At 61.5% G+C, this 17,531-nt stretch overlaps 3 protein-coding genes across 3 annotated transcripts; 1 reads left to right on the forward strand and 2 right to left on the reverse strand.

Annotated features, from left to right (window-relative positions):
* The first annotated feature begins 107 nt into the window (after nucleotides 1–107).
* On the forward strand, nucleotides 108–6,340 carry LOC119109620 (cleavage stimulation factor subunit 1). Its single transcript, XM_037233324.1, has 10 exons — nucleotides 108–198; nucleotides 501–593; nucleotides 1,300–1,427; nucleotides 1,887–2,092; nucleotides 2,762–2,989; nucleotides 3,651–3,811; nucleotides 4,080–4,230; nucleotides 4,429–4,522; nucleotides 4,905–5,036; nucleotides 5,733–6,340. Exons 2-10 carry the CDS (start codon nucleotides 520–522, stop codon nucleotides 5,843–5,845), a joined length of 1,287 nt encoding a protein of 428 aa, XP_037089219.1. The 5' UTR covers nucleotides 108–198; nucleotides 501–519; the 3' UTR covers nucleotides 5,846–6,340.
* Nucleotides 6,341–6,422: 82 nt separating this feature from the next.
* LOC119109621 (activating signal cointegrator 1 complex subunit 2) lies at nucleotides 6,423–11,494 on the reverse strand. Its single transcript, XM_037233325.1, has 4 exons — nucleotides 11,401–11,494; nucleotides 10,465–10,671; nucleotides 9,942–10,165; nucleotides 6,423–6,704 (listed from the first exon to the last, which is right to left on the reverse strand). The coding sequence occupies exons 1-4, from the start codon at nucleotides 11,445–11,447 to the stop codon at nucleotides 6,583–6,585; spliced, it is 600 nt and encodes a 199-aa protein (XP_037089220.1). The 5' UTR covers nucleotides 11,448–11,494; the 3' UTR covers nucleotides 6,423–6,582.
* A 1,163-nt stretch (nucleotides 11,495–12,657) lies between these two features.
* LOC119109353 (activating signal cointegrator 1 complex subunit 2) lies at nucleotides 12,658–17,167 on the reverse strand. Its single transcript, XM_037232965.1, has 6 exons — nucleotides 17,153–17,167; nucleotides 16,907–16,963; nucleotides 16,455–16,652; nucleotides 15,379–15,557; nucleotides 13,188–13,388; nucleotides 12,658–12,817 (listed from the first exon to the last, which is right to left on the reverse strand). The coding sequence occupies exons 1-6, from the start codon at nucleotides 17,165–17,167 to the stop codon at nucleotides 12,658–12,660; spliced, it is 810 nt and encodes a 269-aa protein (XP_037088860.1).
* Nucleotides 17,168–17,531: the final 364 nt, after the last annotated feature.

Consider the following 17,531-nt stretch of genomic DNA (forward strand, 5'->3'; position numbering starts at 1 on the left):
CGTATTTTAGTATTTATCAGCTAAAAAGGCTTAATTTTCCTGTAGTCTACCATTAACGTCAGAGTTTCAGGCTCAGTTTCTCCCAACGATGGGTGTTATTGCTCGCGCCATTTCAGCAGTGTTTTTTTTTTTGACGTGAGAAGTTTACACACGAGCCGCGAGGGGGGCCGTATGTGAGAGCGGCTCTGTGGTGTTGAGGTAAATGGCATTGGGCGTAGCATATTATTCCACCTGCGAAAGGTATCCAGTTTTTAAGAAAAGCGTAGGATTTTTTAGGGAGGTGTCATTTGTTTGAACCTCTGGAGCAGCAACAATTTCAATCCATGTACGCCATAAATCCGGTCGCTCATTGGCACACGGTTCCCACCAATTTCAGCACGTTTTTTCACATCAGATGGTTTTCTGGCTCCAACGCCAGCACTTCACAGACAAAGGGTAGCATCCTTTTTACCTGTTGTGAACCATTATGCATGCTCAATGAATTGTGCATTTGTTTTCAGCTGAAGGGTGGCAAGCATCATGGGAGATACTGAAAAAGTTGATCTCAACAGCCTTGTGAAGGTCCGGGAGGCATTATACCGGCTTATCATTAGGTATGTCAAGTATGAAATCCCAAGAGTATTGATGATCAGTGTGAGCAATAGAGGCCTGCTTTTTCTGGCAGCATATGCTTCCAGTTTTTGTGCTGTCACTTTGTTGTGGTAATGCAGCTGAGAACACCAATTTTGGGTTTGCTGTTTTATATTGGGGGAGGGCTTTACCTGTATGCAATGTGCAACATGACATGAGTACCTATCATTGTTTTAACAGCTGAGTTAGAAGCATACTGCCTTTTGGAAAATGCATTAGTTTCCCAACAAACTGAAGTTATCAGGCTTAGCCTGTCAAAGGCTGTAACCCATGTATCCCCTGTTAGTGAAATGTTTGAAGATTTGACATTGTACTCTAAATAATATGTGCATTATAAGATGTAAATTTAAGTCCTCTAAAATGGGAAATGCTGTTGTGGACAGCATCTGGTTCAAACAACTGCTGATTTCGGGATATGCTGATGTTGTGTCATGCATAGGTTAGAAGTTTGTATTGATGCATATACAGATGTTCTCAAGGCTTTGACCTTTTGATGGGCATAGAAAGCAAATATACTGGAGTAGTGATGGCATTCATCATCAAGCAATGACTTTACAGTTCTGACTCTGCAGTCAGCCTCAGCTGCTGCATGGATGGGAACTAATATGTGGCAGATCTCATCATAGAAAGTGTTCAGTGTTGCTTGTTAACCTACCTTATGGTTCACAGTCAGCTGTACTATGATGGCCAGCAAACGCTTGCCTCAAGCATGCACCAGACCATACACCCAGACCCGCCCTGTCCTCCGTCGGACCGGCTGTTCCGGCTTGTCCTGCTGGGGCTCCAGAAAGAGAAGGGTGAGCAGGCTGGATGTGAAACATGTTGGGATGCTGGGCTTCTTCTGTGTGTTTCCTTCACTGGAATTTTGTGGTGTGTTGGAGGATTGTCATGAAGGCTTGTTTTGCCAAACTCCGAGGCTTCCACCTGCTAGCATCTACACTGTTGACAAAAGTTTCAGAGCAATGATAGTATATTTCAGATGGCAAGGTCATGGAATGATGGCTCTTCTGCTTTGTTGTCATTGCTTGGATCCACTTTGAACTCAGATGCATGTGATCGGCACCCACATTGCCTGCACTTGCAGCCTATCACTTTTGGCCACGTCGTAAGACCCCAGAAACTGCATCACGAGTGTGGCAGCTCCGCACCAACCATGGATGCCTCGCTGGGGTCCTCACCTGCGAACCTCGCGGCCGCCGCGGCGCGCGCGCGCGTCACACCGGTGCGGCCGCTGACCCGGCGTGACCTCCGGCCAGAGGCGAGCGACGAGCGCGGCCAGCCGGAGGACCAGTTCACGGCCGGCCTCGACCTCGAGTTCGAGTCGGACATGCCGTCCGTGGCGCCAGAGCCGGCCGCCTACGAGACGTGCTACGTGACCTCACACAAGGGGGCCTGCCGCTCGGCCTGCTTCTCGCCCGACGGCCAACTCGTCGCCACCGGCAGCGTGGACGCCAGCATCAAGGTAGGCCAGTCAGGGTCAGCGGCGGGGAGCGGCGGGTCGGCCAGGTGCTGTTGGGTCGTCGTCATAGTGCGACGGACTGCGGTCTTGGTGCTGGCCGGCCCTGGAGTGCGGCGGGCGGGATCGGCACTGCTGGGCCGACACCAAGACGTGGCCGGCTAGGGCCGTGATGCTCAAGCGCCAGGGGAAGGGCAGTGTTGGTGCTAGGCTCCAGCTTCTTCTGACTGGGGGCGTGCGGTCAGAGCTTTGCTGATGCCAGCCGTGGGTGCGCTCCGCGGGTCAACTGTGCGGTGCTCGGGGAGATTGGCATTACACCAGTATCGTCCCGAGTGGAACGTCACTGAACGCACGTCAGTTTGCCAAGTGGCGCATGCACGTGGTGAGCACTGCAGACTGGTGCCGGCAAAGATTTAGCCAAACAAACTGCGGGGTCAGTTTGAACAAAGTAAGCAGGAGCTTGGAAATACCGGTGCATACCGCCGACTCAATGGCACGTGTATGTATTTCATTGCGTTCAAGAGATAGATCGGTTGTACCATGTTTGTACAAATGGGCGATGCCTGTTCGCATGGTCCAAAGCCTGTGTTCCTCCCATCTAGGACATTCCAAGCGCCAGCAGCCACGTGACTCAGTCCTCTCGTCACCCGCGACATGCGCCCGTCCCCCCGACAGATTATCGACGTGGACCGCATGCTGGCCAAGAAGGCGCACGAACACGGCGACGGGGACTCGGCCGGCCACCACCCGGTCATCAAGACACTGTACGACCACGTGGACGAGGTGACCTGCCTCGAGTTCCACCCACGCTTGCCGCTGCTGGCCTCGGGCTCCCGCGACACCAACATCAAGATCTTCGAGTACAGCAAGTCGTCCGTCAAGAAGGCCACCAGTGTAATCTCGGTACGCGATTGTGAGGATGTTGCTTACACGAGGCTCTTGTGTGGTGATCACAGGTGTCGGCTGGATGTGTGATAACGTTCGGGCCTGCATGCCGTTGTACCATTGCGTGGTGGTACGTTACAACGCAGAGATCAGCACGGCAGCATAGGCAACGGGGCATGCTCGAACTTATGACGTCAGTGCCCGCATCTGCCACTGGCCGGTGGCAAGCAGCGAGCTGTTCTTCTATCCAGTGTTCCCGTCACTCACGGAGGCCGGAACGTACCGGGCTGATGTCGCCGCCCGGCGCGTCATCCAGCGCGTGCTGTGCGCACGGCTGGAGCCGACGTGTGCCGCGTGCCATGCGCACGGCTGGAGCCGACGTGTGCCGTGTGCCATGCGCACGGCTGGAGCCGACGTGTGCCGCGTGCCATGCGCACGGCTGGAGCCGACGTGTGCCGCGTGCCATGCGCACGGCTGGAACCGACGTGTGCCGCGTGCCATGCGCACGGCTGGAGCCGACGTGTGCCGCGTGCCATGCGCACGGCTGGAGCCGACGTGTGCCGCGTGCCATGCGCACGGCTGGAGCCGACGCGTGCCACGCGCCATGCGCACGGTTGGAGCCGACGTGTGCCGCGTGCCATGCGCACGGCTGGAACCGACGTGTGCCGCGTGCCGTCAGGACGCCATTCCGGTGCGCTGCTTCAGCTTCCACCCCACCGGCGACTACCTGGTAGTGGGCACCGACCAGCCCGCCGTGCGCGTCTACGACGTCAGCACCGCCCAGTGCTACGTCAACCCCTTCGTCAAGCAGCATCACACCAACCGCATCACGTCCACACAGTACGGCTGATGCGCGGCGAGGGCAGGGCTGCAATGCGCGGAGCGAGCCTCGTGCGTCGGTGAATAGCCCGGCAGTGATGTCACATGCTGCTCGTCGAAGAGCGCACAGCGAGAGCGTAGTGTCTCTCTAGTCTTCGACTGCCGTCAGTCTGTCAGGTGTGAACGTGCGGGACCAGGGGGGTGGTTGGACCACACTCGCGCAGTGTCCAGGCGAACCGAGACGACGAACTGAGCGTGTCCGGTGACCTAAGTTGGGACTGCGTCACAGATGGTCTCCAGACGCGCGGGTATACGTCACCGGCTCCAACGACGGCACCATCAAGATCTGGGACGGCGTGTCCAGCCGGTGCGTCAACACCTTCAGCAAGGCGCATGACGGCGCGGGGATCTCCTCCGTCGTGTTCTCCAAGAACGGCAAGGTGAGGTGGGCGGGCGGTGGCGGCGCGCGGGGCCGGTCCAGACCGTGGACATCTGGCCGCACATGCTCTCCGGTATCCTGTCACACGCGTGGCGCTCCGTTTCTGGGCCGACGTTTGCCGGTGTGTCCCGTGATGGTCGGCCGCGTGCCGCGCCGGGGCCGGGAGGCTCCCTCTGACCATGTGCTCTTGATGCTGCAGTACGTGCTGTCGTCGGGCAAGGACTCGATGGTGAAGTTGTGGGAGCTCTCCACCAGCCGGTGTCTGATCGCCTACACCGGAGCCGGCACCATCGGTAAGCTAAACCCCCGCTGGGGGCGGCCGATGCGCCATCGCGGCAGCGTCGCCTCGGGCGCGCCGGGCGCGGATCGCCGGAGGCGGTGGGACCGCTGCGGGATGGTCTCCACAACATATCGCGCCACGCGTGCGTAGTACCTGTGTGTTCAGGATATAAACAGAGGACGCAAGGCAGTCATCTTAACCTGTGACACTCGGCTGGTCGTGTGGAATGATCGACGCTGACGACCTGCTGACGCTGCCATGGCACTGTTCGGCATAAGCTTTAAAGCTTGCGTAGTGGCCTGTGGCTTGTTGGCGAGTGATTTTTGTGGGTGCGTCGGTTGCTAGCAGGCCATCCATTTATCCACAATGTACGAGCGTCCACATGTGGCCGTCAGGTAAGCAGTATCACAAGAGTCGGGCCATCTTCAACCACACGGAGGACTACGTCATGCTGCCGGACGAGGTCACCAAGAGCCTCTGCACGTGGGACTCGAGGAACGCCTCCCGCAAACAACTGATGTCGCTCTGTGAGTGCTGGCGTGGGTCCGGCCGCGGGCCGGCTGCCGGTCGGAGACCGCATCTCGCACCTCAGCACCACCGCAGCAGCGCCGCTCGTGCTACGCTTGCGCACGCGTCGGCAAAATCGAAACTTTTTTCGTTAACATCTGTCTTGATATTTGGCTCCAAGGCTCGAGCGGTTTCGGTATCTATATCAGTACATGGCTCCGAGACTGCAGTGGTTTCGGTCGTGCTCGCCGGGCTTCTCGGGCGCGCCGGGTCCCTCAGGTGCCGGGAGCGTGCTCTCGGGGGTCCGTTCCTCCTCCGCTGCCCCTAGCGAGGCGATGTAAGGCGAGTCGGGAGGGCAGTCAGATCCGCTGTGCGCTCTGGGCTGGTCGTCACGTGTACGCGTGGCCTCGAGTGTGGGCGATTAGCCGCTGTGTCCTTCTGTCCGTTCCTAGTTGCCACAGCAGCGTAGCCACGGAATGGTGGCTGGTGCTCTCTCATGCGACTATGACCGACCGGCACTGCCCGCTGATGGCCGTGGCGCGCCGCGATCTGTGATGGCGCGCTGCGGCCTGATGACGAGCTTCGATCTGTGATGGCGTGCTGCGGCCCGTGATGGCGCGCTACGGTCTGTGATGGCGCGCTGCGGCCTGATGGCGCGCTGCGGCCCTTGATGGCGCGCTGCGGCCTGTGATGGCGCGTGCTGCTGTGACCCGCAGGTCACAACTCGCCGGTGCGCCACATCATCCACTCGCCCATCACGTCCGCCTTCATGAGCTGCTCGGACGACTTCCGAGCCCGGTTCTGGGTGCGCCGCACGGCCACCCACTGAGCGGCGGGCCGTCACTCCGGCCTCCAGTGACGCCAGTGTGAGTCACTGACCTGGTGACCAGGTGCAGTGACCGGGGAGCCGTCTGGACAAGCGGTGGGGTCAGGTACTCGGCTGTCGGGAGAGGGGAGGGCGTGGCTGACCCCGAGGTCACGCCTGTGGTCGACCGCAGTTGACCTCACTCGCGCGTGACCTCAGGTCAGGTGCCCGGTCAGGCGACGAGCGGGCGTCGCCGCGACCCCGGCCGGCATCGGCGTCCCGTCCGCCCGCGGCTCTCACCAGGTCCAGGGGCAAGGCGATGCTCGACCTTATCGATGCCTCGCACGGTAGCGTCCGCTGCGGCATGATGTAACGTCTTCATCGTTGTGTATCGGAACCAAGGTATGCCCTTGCGGCAGGGCTCGCTGCGGCGTAGGAGTGCGTGATACTGGGTCTGCCGGTGCCTGTGTGCTTGTGCCGCTTGGTGTCAGGAGATCCTCGTCATTACAAGCATCTTCATTGTCAATACACAATGTCATCATGATGTGTGCGTCTTTGTTTAAATATCCGCATAACACCTGTACATAACAAGTTACAAACCACAGCAGTGCGATCGGCACACCGGGCGTGCGGAGCGGCCGGCGCCGGTCCAGACCCGCACGCTGGCCCGCCCCGCCCCCGCCGCATAACAGTCTCATGTTGGCCCCTGAGGGTCGGTCCGCCGGCCCGCGGCCGCCGCCGCCGCCGGCTGACCCGCGCCACTAGAACATGCCCCCGCGCTGTTTGCGGTCGGCGCCGCGCCGGTGCTGGGCCGACTTGTTCTCGGTCTTGCGGCGCCGGTTCTGTAGCACCTGCTTGTCCTGGCCCTGGCCACGGGGCCTCCCTGCAATATGTAGACCCGAGCCGATTAGAACGCGGGGTCAGGTCTTGCGGCGCCGGTCCTGTAGCACCTGCTTGTCCTGGCCCTGGCCACGGGGCCTCCCTGCAATATGTAGACCCGAGCCGATTAGAACGCGGGGTCAGGTCTTGCGGCGCCGGTCCTGTAGCACCTGCTTGTCCTGGCCCTGGCCACGGGGCCTCCCTGCAATATGTAGACCCGAGCCGATTAGAACGCGGGGTCAGGTCTTGCGGCGCCGGTCCTGTAGCACCTGCTTGTCCTGGCCCTGGCCACGGGGCCTCCCTGCAATATGTGGACCCGAGCCGATTAGAACGCGGGGTCAGGTCTTGCGGCGCCGGTCCTGTAGCACCTGCTTGTCCTGGCCCTGGCCACGGGGCCTCCCTGCAATATGTAGACCCGAGCCGATTAGAACGCGGGGTCAGGTCTTGCGGCGCCGGTCCTGTAGCACCTGCTTGTCCTGGCCCTGGCCACGGGGCCTCCCTGCAATATGTAGACCCGAGCCGATTAGAACGCGGGGTCAGGTCTTGCGGCGCCGGTCCTGTAGCACCTGCTTGTCCTGGCCCTGGCCACGGGGCCTCCCTGCAATATGTGGACCCGAGCCGATTAGAACGCGGGGTCAGGTCTTGCGGCGCCGGTCCTGTAGCACCTGCTTGTCCTGGCCCTGGCCACGGGGCCTCCCTGCAATATGTAGACCCGAGCCGATTAGAACGCGGGGTCAGGTCTTGCGGCGCCGGTCCTGTAGCACCTGCTTGTCCTGGCCCTGGCCACGGGGCCTCCCTGCAATATGTGGACCCGAGCCGATTAGAACGCGGGGTCAGGTCTTGCGGCGCCGGTCCTGTAGCACCTGCTTGTCCTGGCCCTGGCCACGGGGCCTCCCTGCAATATGTGGACCCGAGCCGATTAGAACGCGGGGTCAGGTCTTGCGGCGCCGGTCCTGTAGCACCTGCTTGTCCTGGCCCTGGCCACGGGGCCTCCCTGCAATATGTGGACCCGAGCCGATTAGAACGCGGGGTCAGGTCTTGCGGCGCCGGTCCTGTAGCACCTGCTTGTCCTGGCCCTGGCCACGGGGCCTCCCTGCAATATGTGGACCCGAGCCGATTAGAACGCGGGGTCAGGTCTTGCGGCGCCGGTCCTGTAGCACCTGCTTGTCCTGGCCCTGGCCACGGGGCCTCCCTGCAATATGTGGACCCGAGCCGATTAGAACGTGGGGTCAGGTCTTGCGGCGCCGGTCCTGTAGCACCTGCTTGTCCTGGCCCTGGCCACGGGGCCTCCCTGCAATATGTAGACCCGAGCCGATTAGAACGTGGGGTCAGGTCTTGCGGCGCCGGTCCTGTAGCACCTGCTTGTCCTGGCCCTGGCCACGGGGCCTCCCTGCAATATGTGGACCCGAGCCGATTAGAACGCGGGGTCAGGTCTTGCGGCGCCGGTCCTGTAGCACCTGCTTGTCCTGGCCCTGGCCACGGGGCCTCCCTGCAATATGTGGACCCGAGCCGATTAGAACGCGGGGGTCAGGTCTTGCGGCGCCGGTCCTGTAGCACCTGCTTGTCCTGGCCCTGGCCACGGGGCCTCCCTGCAATATGTAGACCCGAGCCGATTAGAACGTGGGGTCAGGTCTTGCGGCGCCGGTCCTGTAGCACCTGCTTGTCCTGGCCCTGGCCACGGGGCCTCCCTGCAATATGTAGACCCGAGCCGATTAGAACGCGGGGTCAGGTCTTGCGGCGCCGGTCCTGTAGCACCTGCTTGTCCTGGCCCTGGCCACGGGGCCTCCCTGCAATATGTAGACCCGAGCCGATTAGAACGCGGGGTCAGGTCTTGCGGCGCCGGTCCTGTAGCACCTGCTTGTCCTGGCCCTGGCCACGGGGCCTCCCTGCAATATGTGGACCCGAGCCGATTAGAACGCGGGGTCAGGTCTTGCGGCGCCGGTCCTGTAGCACCTGCTTGTCCTGGCCCTGGCCACGGGGCCTCCCTGCAATATGTAGACCCGAGCCGATTAGAACGCAGGGTCAGGTCTTGCGGCGCCGGTCCTGTAGCACCTGCTTGTCCTGGCCCTGGCCACGGGGCCTCCCTGCAATATGTGGACCCGAGCCGATTAGAACGCGGGGTCAGGTCTTGCGGCGCCGGTCCTGTAGCACCTGCTTGTCCTGGCCCTGGCCACGGGGCCTCCCTGCAATATGTAGACCCGAGCCGATTAGAACGCGGGGTCAGGTCTTGCGGCGCCGGTCCTGTAGCACCTGCTTGTCCTGGCCCTGGCCACGGGGCCTCCCTGCAATATGTGGACCCGAGCCGATTAGAACGCGGGGTCAGGTCTTGCGGCGCCGGTCCTGTAGCACCTGCTTGTCCTGGCCCTGGCCACGGGGCCTCCCTGCAATATGTGGACCCGAGCCGATTAGAACGCGGGGTCAGGTCTTGCGGCGCCGGTCCTGTAGCACCTGCTTGTCCTGGCCCTGGCCACGGGGCCTCCCTGCAATATGTAGACCCGAGCCGATTAGAACGCAGGGTCAGGTCTTGCGGCGCCGGTCCTGTAGCACCTTGCCGCCGACCCAGAGGTCACTCCCCCCACCGTCCCCTCAGGGGGTGGTGAGGACGGCGGGCTGTCGGGCCGGCCGGGAGGCTGTGGGAGTCATCGGCGTTGGCCACAGCTCTGTCGGGATGTTTCGCATGGGACGTGCGCCCGCGCGTTAGTTCAGCCCGGGCTCGGTCGCCTGCGCCATCTATCGCGTTTGCCAGCAGGCGGGACCTCTCTCGCCTGACAATGCCGTGCCGCGCAGTCACCGCAGGTCCAACAATGCCGCTCACGCTGTACTGAGGTTAGCGTCGACCCTGCCGGGAGACTGAATGTAGCCAACGCCACACCCCGCAAGGAAGGTGCCCCTGTCGAGCTACACCCGTCACGGTCCTCAGGCGGGCTATAACATTCACCAGTCCCGTCCCTATGTGGGACTACTCGCCCCCTCCCCCCATCCGCCACGCCTCTGTTAGGCTACACCCCTCACCCGTCACGTCCATCTGTAAGAATCCCTCATCCGTCACGTCCCTCTGTCAGGCTACACCCCTCACGCGCCATGTCCCTTTATAACGCTACACCCCTCACCCGCCACGTCCCTCTGCAAGCACCCCTAACCCGTCACGTCCCTCTATAAGGTTACATCCCTCACCTGTCGTGTCCCTCTGTAAGGCTACACCTCTCACCCCTCCGTTCCTCTGCTCAGCCACACTTCTCACCCGTGACGTCTCGCTCTGGCGGCGGTCCCTGGCGCCGGCCGCCGCGACCGCGCTGCTGCTGCTGCTGCTGCCGCCGCGCCTCCTGGCGGGCGCGCACCTCCTCCGGGTTGGCTACGAACTGGTCGCGCCGCGGTCCGGTCTCGTCCTCTCCGTCCTCGTCCGGCTGGTCGCGGCGCCGCCAGCGCGAGCTCGGCAGCGCCTGGTTCAGCGGGACTGGAGCGCCGCTGTGGGAGAGGAGGCGTACGTAAGCGGTGACGGACCGGCTGCCGGGCGGACTCACGCTCTCGCGGCGGAGTCCGCGCGGTCCCCGCTGGTCTCCGGACGTCGCAACTGTGTCGTTACCCCAGCCACCTACCGCGATCGCTTCCCGAGCATAGAGAGTTCCACGGTCTCGCGTCCACCGTAGCTATCTCAGGGCCGTATTAGCGGCGTCCTCTCTTCCCCCACCCCCGGCCGCACCCGTCGTCTCTAATCTGCACCGCAGACTCCTGTTCCTGTCCTGGCGCTCCCCTGCACGCCGCACCTGTCGACCTCGGTCTCTTCCTTGGGCTCCTCTTGGCCGGTGGACACGCCGTCGTACGTGTCGTCGTACTCGTCCTCGTACTGCGCCGCCTCGTACACGCTGCCGTCGGCCGAGAGCGAGCCGAACAACTCGTACCGCTCGCGCAGGCCGCTCTCGCGCAGCGCCGACTTGTCCGCCAGCTCGCGCGCCAGTCGCGCCGTCGTCAGCCTGCGACAGGCGTCGGTGGCCGTCACGCGCACCGCCTGACAAAAGGCAGACACTATGGGGCTGGGCTGGGTCGGGATGTCCGGCTGCACTGTAGTGGGCTGGGCTAGGCTGGGTGACGGGCACCGCAGGAATAGGTGTGCCCGACGGGACTGGGCGATGCAGGTCGCGAAGGACAGCGTGGACTACCACACCGGCCAGGCCTGGGAGTGAGTGAAGATCAGCGGAGAATGCACGAGTCAAACAAGGGCGGTCGATAACTCATGTTGGGATGGATGGTGTGCCGGACATGGACAGGTTCTGTGCTAGACGGGGGCGCGCTCCCTCACGCCGAACGGCTGCAGTATCAGCGTGGGCGCCGCCAGGTCCAAGCGCACAGCAGGAACCATCCGACACCAAACACGCCCAGGCGAGGACCTGGCCAAGTGCGGTGAGTGGCACACAGAGTAGCCTGGATCCAGCGCACGGGAACACAACGGCGCACGGGGCAGCAGCCAGTGCGGGGCCGCTTCAGATAATCACACAGAGAACGGGTTCCTAGCGCATGTCAGCCACGGCGCGCGTGCAACCATGGAAACCGCAGAGACCGGCGAAGCTTACCAAGCTGTGCAAGAGCTACCAACAGGAAGCCACCCGTGCGCGAGTGTCGTATCGGCCGGACGTGACCGGTGCGCACCCGCGGCCCCCCTGCCCAGCGCAGCGGGGCCACGGCTGCGGGCGGGTCGCACGCACCGTTTGCCGCGGTGGAAGCAGCTCAGGTCCACGTCGTCGCGCGTCATCACGTCGTACTCGTCGCCGTCGTAGACGTTGCGGCGCGACGCCAGTACGTTGTGAAGCGGGCGGGCGGCGGCCGGCGCCGGCGCAGAGACCGGCGCCGGCGGGGGGACGGCCGGCGGGGCGACCGGCGCCGCCGGCGGGGCGGCAGGCGGCGGCTGCTCCTTGGTCCGGTCGAGGGCGGCCAGCGACGCCGGCAGCGACTCCTCCAGCAGCGCGTTGATCACCAGCTCGGAGCTGTAGTTGTAGTGCTCCAGGCACGCCTGCCGAGCACGTGGTCGCGAGCACAGTCGGCACGGATCCAGATATGGCAGCCAGTCATCACGAGCCTACGCACAGTCGGCTACTGACAGCAGGGCAGCCTTGGTGCGCTTTCAGTATGCATGCAAGAACGTGTTGTGATTCTTCGTGCCAAACAAACTGCGTAACGATTGGTTGGACGCCAGTGCGATCAGCAAGTGTTAACACAACATCCTACTAGAATCCCACATGCAAGGCGACTGAATGCGAGTCCCACCAGTCCCCCTCCCCCACACAAGCACACTTGTTACCTCCTCACCATTTACTAGTCACAGCCACATTCAGAAGCGTCGTCCTGCAACTGCAACCCCCAAGTGGCCGTCGGCCGCCGCCAGCAGCGCGCTCACCGTGACGAAGCTGTAGCTGAGGTCGGGCAGCAGGTCGCGCACGTGCGACACCATCGAGTCCAGCTCGACACCGGTAACGGCCGGCCCGGCCTGGGCGCCGGCCGGGCCGGGGTCGTGCTCGCCCGGCTCCGACTGCGGCGGCGCGGCAGGCTCCGGCTCCGGTGCCGCGGCCGGAGACCGGCCGGCCGGCGCCGCGCCCAGCACCGCGTCCACCACGTAGTCGAGCCGCGCCGGATCTCTGGGCGCGCGGTCAAGGAGACGGCCACAAAGCCCGCGAAGGGAGCCGAGTCGGCGGAGGAGGGACTCCTGGGCCACGGACACGCTGCTGTGCGGGACTGCGCATCGACCATTCACGTAGAATCACCCCGAAGCCCAAGGATGCACACAGCCGGGGCTGATCTACCCCTCCACATGTACATGCTGATGACCTGGGGCATGAGGTGACAGAGTTCAGCTACGTTCATGAAATACCATGTATCTGTCTTCGCCCAGTGATGAGTGCACGCTGTGGGCGCCCGGCACGGTCCGGGCGCCGGCGGTCGGCAGCGCCAGCCTCCTGACATCAGCATCAGCCCGAGCAAGGATACAGGTCCGGACAGCCGCGGCGCACGGTCTCCACGTCGTCGCCGATGGCGTACTGCAGGTGGTAGTCAGCCATGAAATGCTGCTCCGCCAGACACTCGGTCATCACCTCCAGGAACTGCTCGCCGCGCGCCTGCAGCCGCTCCCTGTCGCAGACGCGGTGGCGCTGTCGGACGGGCGTACACCGGCGGGCCGCGGCAGGCGCCCGGTACAACCTCCTGTACGCGTATGATCTGGCACGCGCTCAGCATCGCCGTCGCGGTACATGCGTACGGTATTGTAGACCAATGCTTGAATCAGAAAAGCCTGCCGTTTATTGAACCGCAGACAATCTCAATAAGACCTGTGTTGCACCTATTTTCAGCTCTCGTTCGCACAACAGTGATTTGCAGCCTAAATTCTAGGGAATCCGAACAAGAGCCAAGACAAAGCGACTAAAAGCCGCTCAATCCAGATCCAACTGTCACAGCTCGTCAGTCTGTCGCCGTCGCGTCCACACGCTCGGCGGCGACGCACCTGGCCCGGCCCGTCGGCTCCTCCTCTCGGAGCGGCCTCAGGCAGCAGTGGTCCACCAAGCGGCGGAACACGGAGACGAGCGAGACGCGAGCCAGCTGCAGGTGGCGCCGCACCACGTCCGCCGCCGGAAACGCGTCTTCTGGCCCGGCTTCCAGGCACCGCCACAGTCGTGGAATCACCGTGTCATAGAAAGACGCTAGTCTGCCGTGGTAAGGGCAAAGTCTGATTTTCGGGGAGGGGGAGCTCACTTGGGATGAGCTCTCACAGAGACCACGCCAAATGGACGTACGGGGCGTGGAAGAGTCAGTATGGGCAAAAGTTGTGAGAAGGCTAAACAGTGAGCTAGAATCGCCTTTGGGCTAGGGTGGGAGTGAAAAATTCCTGCACAAAAAGATTTTACTGGAAAGGAAAATTCAGTTAACAAAAGCTAGAGCTTATGAGCCAGTAAGACATGATCGGGCAAACAAAGGCATACATTTCAAGTCAGCACTGATGCAATGTCATGAACCTGACAAAAAATGTGCTTGCTTTTTCACATCTTAGGTCATTACGCTGAAACAGGATACATTAAACAGCAGTTATTTCATAACAGTGTGATAAGCACCAAAAACTATGTAACACCAACGTTTCGATGCTGTACCTTGCACTTTCTTGCCCCAGGATGTTTTAACACAAAATACACTCCCGAATCATACCATGTTCCTCTCCTTTTCAGCGCCAAAGATTCATCAACAACTCCTCCACTGAACCAGTTCAGTTCCCACACAGAGTACAGCCCCGTCCACCCATAAAACGTCATTGAAGGTCCTGATATTTCGGGTGCAAACTGAACGAAGCCAGTGACCTATTCCTGATAACCCCATCGAGTTCAGCGTCTTACGACCACGTCTGACTGATTGTCGAGTAAACATTGCTGATGAGCATAGCCAGGTCACCCGTGCGATGGTTCCGCGTCATGCAGAATGAGCGGAACCGAGCACTCCTGTCGTGTGAGCCTTATCGTGTGTGCAAGTCCACCTAAGGCAGCTGTCAGTGGCCTGTGCCGAAATTACACTGTGCGCCGGTGGCCTGTAGCTATATGACATGCGCAAAAAGGGCAGTGTGATATTGAGCACAGACGTTCGATATTGTCTGGTATAGAACCACGATGTGCATTTCAGATGTGCTACCTAGCGGTAAACGGCGACGAATCTTTTAAACAGTGACGAGCAGGCGGTGATAAATCCATGTAGATGGCAGCACTTGCCGCCGCGACCGGCGAAATACGCTGGGAATATGGGGAGGGGCAGATAGACAGCACCGCAGACACAGGGGAACTTCAATCTGGCAACGCCTGAGATATTTCGTCATCCAAACCCGCCCAGAGGGAGGGGCAAACAGACAGCACCGCAGACACAGACGAACGGCAATCTGGCAACGCCTGAGATATTTCGCCATCCAAACCCGCCCAGAAAATTCAAAGCCCTTTCCTCTTCCCCCTTTGGCATCCGCAATTCAAACGTCAGACGGGAAACGAATCAAGCGCCAATCCACGGACCTGGTCAACACCACTCAGGGTTCGTCATGTGGTTCACTATCATGTAACTCGTGACGTCACATATCACGCCAATGGCATTGGCCATCATCATAATCTTGGAGCGGCAGGGCCTGCACGCTCGCGTTATGATCGTCGCAAGGGCCGGGCGCAAACACCGATAAGGATGTGATTTTGCTCTTCAAAACAATTACATGACGTTAACAAAAATCAGAGCTAGGTCCAGACAATGTCGGGTCAAGGCCAAATCGCTTCATCTGATGTGTAGGCTGCAGAGGCTAAATCGTGTTCAAGGGGCCATGGCACAAGCTGGGTTCGAACCCGGGCCCCCAAGTGGGAGCTGAGGACACCGGCCACCCTACAATTACGTTCCTTTTTGACGACATAACCATATTTTCGTTGACTTTAGTGAAATCAGATTGGACTTCGAAATCAACTTCGAAATCGACTTCGAAACCGATTCGGTTCCACTGGCTTTTGAGCTGAAAATATGGGCACCTCTGGCCCTGGCCCTGGACCTGGGGCCGGGCCAAACCGCTCCGACCCCCTCCACAGTAGGCCGAGCGGCGAGAGATGGCGGGCAACGCCCGTGGCACCAGCCACCACCACACGCCCGCTCGCACCGAGCGTCAGCGGGGACGAGTCGGCCGCGCCCACCTGGCCGGGAAGCGGTTCTCGAGGAAGTGGGGGCTGCCGTCTGGATACACGCGCAGGAAGGCGTCCAGCGACGTGGCCAGGTCGACCACGTACTGCGTCAGGTCCCAGAGCTCGTGCCAGCTGATGGCCACCTGGTCCAGCTGGGTGCCGGCCACGCGACCCTCCACCCGCTCCAGCAGCTGGCGACGGCGGAGCGCGTGGCATCAGCGCGCGGCAACAGCGCAAGCACTGCTGTCCCGACAGCCGTGTTAGGTGGAGGTGGCAGCGCCCAAAGTACTAAGTTGTGATGGGGACCCGTCGTGCGCTGGGTCGTTACACGCTCCAGCACAAAACCAGCACACAGCCCAGAACTGATGCCGAGAACAAGCAAACTGCTCGGGTGTACTCGCTGCGTAACCGTCTACAGCCTCAGCTAACCTGCTGGAGCTTAGACATTTTCCGCCCATCTTGAACGACCGTGACGAAAAGGCAAAAATAACCACGGATCTGAAAATTCTTTATAAACGGGGAGGAAAATAGAACAGACGTTTTGCCTATAAAGATCCGCGTTGTGGACAATGTTGAGCGCCAGGGACGGGACATCTCGAATGCCCTCGACCATCCCAGATTTGCAGACTGTATGGGTGCAGCTGGCAGGTGGCTACATGACTTTTTTCTGCGACCATGATGGCTTGATACAGGGCTTAATGGTCACGGCGTTGCGGATAAGCACAAGATCATAGACACACATACATTAACTCAAGGAAATGAAAGTTTCCCATCCAGCAGATAACCAAGGTTGGGCCCGAGCCAACATTAGTGACATAACACACGCCCACGAGGTTGGACCCGAGTCAGCGCTATGGACATATCACAACACATGCTCCCTCCAAGGCCCCCACTGTCCCATCCCCGCCCCGCACCACACTGAGCCCTACCATACCCCATGTTCACCTGTGCCCCCCATACCCGCGTCTGGGGCAGCACCCACCCGTCCACACCTCAAACGGGCCCCGCATTCATCCCTCGGGCAGTACGCGTGCCCGGCGACCCCGACAGAGTGCGTGTACCCGCGTACTCCCAATGTTGCGCCTTACCTCAGGCAGGGCGTGTACCGTCAGCTGCAGGTCCTCCACGTACGCCGGCTGGTGGCAGAACAGTGTGGCCAGCTGACGGCCGAGCAGCTGCTCGTTGCTGGCGGCGTAGACGGCGCACAGGTCCATGAGGCGCGCCATATCCCACAGGTAGTTGTCGTACACCAGCCGACCGAACAGTGCCGGGCTCAGGTGGTTCTCCTGCGGCGGGAGCGGGGTGGTGCTAACGCGGCGCACCGGAGCCGTCTGAGAGCCTAGGGGCTCGTGTCCAGAGGGACTGCAGGCTCGCGCTCTCCCCACCTTTCACGGCGGACTGCGGCAGCCATTTTAGAGCCCCTCCCCATCTCCGACCACGCACAACACCTTCAGAACAAACTCCTGAGACCAGTCGACGGTCGAGCGGCGCCACATCTCGTCCGCGCCTAGCCCGCGGAAGCCCACGGGCGTGCGCCGACCTTGCTCTCCTTGTAGGTGGCCATGCGAAGGGCGAGCTTGAGCACGAGCAGCGCCACCTGCTGGACGGCGCGGCGGACGGCTGGCGCGGCCGGCAGCAGCTGCAGCTCGTGCGGCCGGGGCAGCCGCTGCAGCGTCACGTCCAGGCAGGCGGCCAGCGGGAGGTCGTACACCACCTGCGACCAGAACCTGCCGACGCGAGCAGACGGCCACTGAGACAGGAGCCGGCCGAAACGGAGAGACCCTACCTGGGTGCGGCACATGCCGATACGGGCAGGCCCCACCTGAGATCGGAACCTGCGGTACGGGCAGCCCCCACCTGAGATCGGAACCTGCGGTACGGGGAGCCCCCACCTAAGATCGAACCTGACGGTACGGGGAGCCCCCCACCTGAGATCGGAACCTGCCGGCAAGGGGAACCCCCACCTGAGATCGAGCCTGACGGTACGGGGAGCCTCCCACCTGAGAATGAAACCCGCCGGTACGGGGAGCCCCCTACCTGAGATCGGAACCTGCCGGTACGGAGAGACCTCACCTGAGATCGGAACCTGCGGTGCGGGCAGCTCCCACCTGAGATCGGAACCTGACGGTACGGGGAGCCCCCCACCTGAGATCGGAACCTGCCGT

This window comes from Pollicipes pollicipes, unplaced genomic scaffold, assembly GCF_011947565.3.
Source record: "Pollicipes pollicipes isolate AB1234 unplaced genomic scaffold, Ppol_2.1 Scaffold_7231;HRSCAF=8579_pilon_pilon_pilon, whole genome shotgun sequence".
NCBI classification, from domain to species: domain Eukaryota; kingdom Metazoa; phylum Arthropoda; class Thecostraca; order Pollicipedomorpha; family Pollicipedidae; genus Pollicipes; species Pollicipes pollicipes.

Coding starts and splice junctions, on each gene's coding strand:
- LOC119109620 (XM_037233324.1), top strand. CDS start 520: ATGGGAGATACTGAAAAAGTTGATCTCAACAGCCTTGTGAAGGTCCGG. Junction 1,428..1,886: donor GGGGCTCCAGAAAGAGAAGG/GTGAGCAGGCTG, acceptor ACCTCCGGCCAG/AGGCGAGCGACGAGCGCGGC. Junction 2,093..2,761: donor GCGTGGACGCCAGCATCAAG/GTAGGCCAGTCA, acceptor TCCCCCCGACAG/ATTATCGACGTGGACCGCAT.
- LOC119109621 (XM_037233325.1), bottom strand. CDS start 11,447: ATGACGCGCGACGACGTGGACCTGAGCTGCTTCCACCGCGGCAAACG. Junction 10,166..10,464: donor GAAGAGACCGAGGTCGACAG/GTGCGGCGTGCA, acceptor CCTCTCCCACAG/CGGCGCTCCAGTCCCGCTGA. Junction 6,705..9,941: donor GCCAGAGCGAGACGTCACGG/GTGAGAAGTGTG, acceptor TACATATTGCAG/GGAGGCCCCGTGGCCAGGGC.
- LOC119109353 (XM_037232965.1), bottom strand. Junction 13,389..15,378: donor GAGAACCGCTTCCCGGCCAG/GTGGGCGCGGCC, acceptor TTACCACGGCAG/ACTAGCGTCTTTCTATGACA. Junction 12,818..13,187: donor GAGCCGACGGGCCGGGCCAG/GTGCGTCGCCGC, acceptor CGTCTGCGACAG/GGAGCGGCTGCAGGCGCGCG.